Source organism: Pseudomyrmex gracilis, unplaced genomic scaffold (genome assembly GCF_002006095.1).
Source record: "Pseudomyrmex gracilis isolate BER0280 unplaced genomic scaffold, ASM200609v1 scaffold_4973, whole genome shotgun sequence".
Lineage (NCBI taxonomy): Eukaryota > Metazoa > Arthropoda > Insecta > Hymenoptera > Formicidae > Pseudomyrmex > Pseudomyrmex gracilis.
In genome coordinates this window covers 1-2521 of record NW_018025557.1, presented here as the reverse complement: position 1 = coordinate 2521, position 2521 = coordinate 1, and the positions used below count along the sequence as shown (strand labels likewise).

At 30.2% G+C, this 2521-nt stretch overlaps 1 protein-coding gene across 1 annotated transcript; it reads left to right on the top strand.

Annotated features, from left to right (window-relative positions):
- Nucleotides 1-232: 232 nt before the first annotated feature.
- LOC109863438 lies at nt 233-2000 on the top strand (the record flags this gene model as incomplete). The annotated part of the gene is made up of 1 exon (XM_020443708.1): nt 233-2000. A coding segment is annotated over one exon (1768 nt), but the record flags the coding sequence as incomplete, so codon positions are not given.
- Nucleotides 2001-2521: the final 521 nt, after the last annotated feature.

The following is a 2521-nucleotide window of genomic DNA, read 5'->3' as shown; positions in this document are numbered from 1 at the left end:
ATGTAGCCTTATATATTCTTATTTATATTTTTTTGTACTTCTAGAATTATATTTTGTTATCAAAAATAATCAATTGCTTTGATATAACTTTAAAAAAATCTACAAATTGTAAATAAAATTAAAATTTTGTATATTCAATAATAATTTTAAGTACTTGATATTTTTATATAATTGTACAACTATGTAATACAACAATGGAATAATAAAAATGATTTTTATTCATTTTTAACAGACCTGAAAATGTAAGAATATGTTTGAATGCACCTGAAGAATCGTTTCCCAAAAATGAAGAAGAGCATGTAACGTTTGATACAGTTGTTCGCGTGATGGCTTCTTACGATATGGGATGGAGCACGAGAGGCACAGGCCGTGATTACGATAGTCTTAATGGTTTTGGTTCTATTGTAGGCCATTTTAGTCACCAGATATTAGATTATTCTACGTGCAATCGTAAATGTAAAAAGTGTGATGTAGGACATTCNCCATTTGACCATGATTGCAGATTAAATTTTAAAGGTTCCGCTAAGGCAATGGAGGCCCACGTTGCTAATAAACTTGTAAATGAAAGTGCTATTTTGCAATTAAAAAACGTTCAAGTTGGAGTACTTATTGGTGACGATGATAGTTCAGCCATCGCTGCTTGTCGTGCTGGAGCTTCACATTGTATTGCTAAACTTTCTGATGTTAATCACACGTCTAAGGGTGTCAAAAAACAACTGTATAACATTGAGAAAAATCACAAAGAACTAACAAGAGAAGGAATTTCCTATCTTCACAGATGTTTTACTTATGCCATGGCTCAAAACAGAGGTAACAGTGCGTCCATGGCAGAAGCTATCAGATGTATTCCTTATCACGCTTTTAACCAACACAACAAATGTGGACAATGGTGCGGATACGTTAAAGATAAAGAAAATTATGACCATAAAATTGTTCCGGGTGGATTTAACGATTCGCAGTTATTTGAAGCACTCAAAGAAGTCTTTGATAAATTAGCATCAAATGCAACCAAATTTTCTGTGGGAGTCTCAAGTAACATAAATGAAAGCCTCAATGCAAGTATGGCAAGTAAAGCACCAAAAGCAAAATGTTTGAGTCTGACAGCAGCAGCAGATTATCGATATGCATGTGTTGTAGCACAAAAAAATATAGGAGAAACATATTCAGAGATTGTTGCAAAAAAATTATCGTTGTCACCTGGAAAACATCATTCTAGATATGTTTCTAAAATTCAATCTATTAAAAATCAGCGAAATATAAAAACAAGAAGTCACGCATTTAAAATGAGACGTATGCAATTAAAAAAATATAGGTCTGCTTTACGATACCAAAAAGAAGCTTCAGAAGGTATAACTTATAAGAGTAATTGTGCGTTACTAAGTGAGCCAGCTGTACAGTCAAATAAAGAAAGCTTTAGTGAAGATGAAGGTACTATAAATGAAAATATCCCTGTAGTGTACGTTGATCTTGAAACTTCGGGATTTCAGAAAAATTGCGATATTTTACAAATTGCTGCAAAATGCGGTAAACATTCGTTTAATATTTATATCAATCCGAAACACGAAATTTCTGCAGCCGCTACTGCAGTTCATGGTCTAAGAAAATGCGAAGCAGAATTAATGTTATATGGAAAAAAAGTTCCTTCTGTACCACTGAGGGCTGCTATTGGAAACTTACTGCACTGGTTAAATTCATTGACGAAAAAATGTTACGTTGCGGNGCATAATTTAAATTTTGATGGACCAAGATTATTTGATGCCATTTCAGTTTGCTCCTTAAATGATGAGTTTTCAAATGTTATTGAAGGCTTTATTGATACGTTGCAAGTTATTAGAAAAGAAACTGAACGAAAAGGCAAAACTAAGTGTACTCTTACAGAATTAGCAAATTGGCTTAGTATTTCATGCATAAATGCTCATAATGCAATACAAGATGTATCTATGCTAGAAAAAATTATTAAAAAGTCTAATATAAGTTATGAAACACTAATTAAATATGCAGTAAGCTATGCAGACAAATCAAAAAAATGGATTTCAGATAAACATGTATATAATTCACTTCCAGCTTTAGATCCGTTAAATAATATAATAAGTAAAGAAATGAAAAAAAAATTAGCGCGAGCATCTATTACCATTGATTGTTTGAAAAATACATACTCTATCTCTGGTTCTAAGGGTATTTATGATTTATTAAGTAGAAAAGAAAACAACAAACCCGTAGTGACTGCATCTAAGTTAATTATCAACAAAATAGTAAACTGGGTAGAAAAACTTTAAAAAATTTATTTTTTTAGCACATAATTAAATAACATACAGTATTCATATAATTTATATTTTATATCTACTTAGTTATAAGNAAACTAAGACTTGATAAACTTACCAAAGTTTTAAAAATTAAAATATATTTTATACATGTTAACGTATACAATTATATGCAAAGTTTATTTACAGATGTTATAAAAAAATAATTAAAAATTGTTTTCTATTAATAATAAAATATGTATATTTTATAAAGATATGAT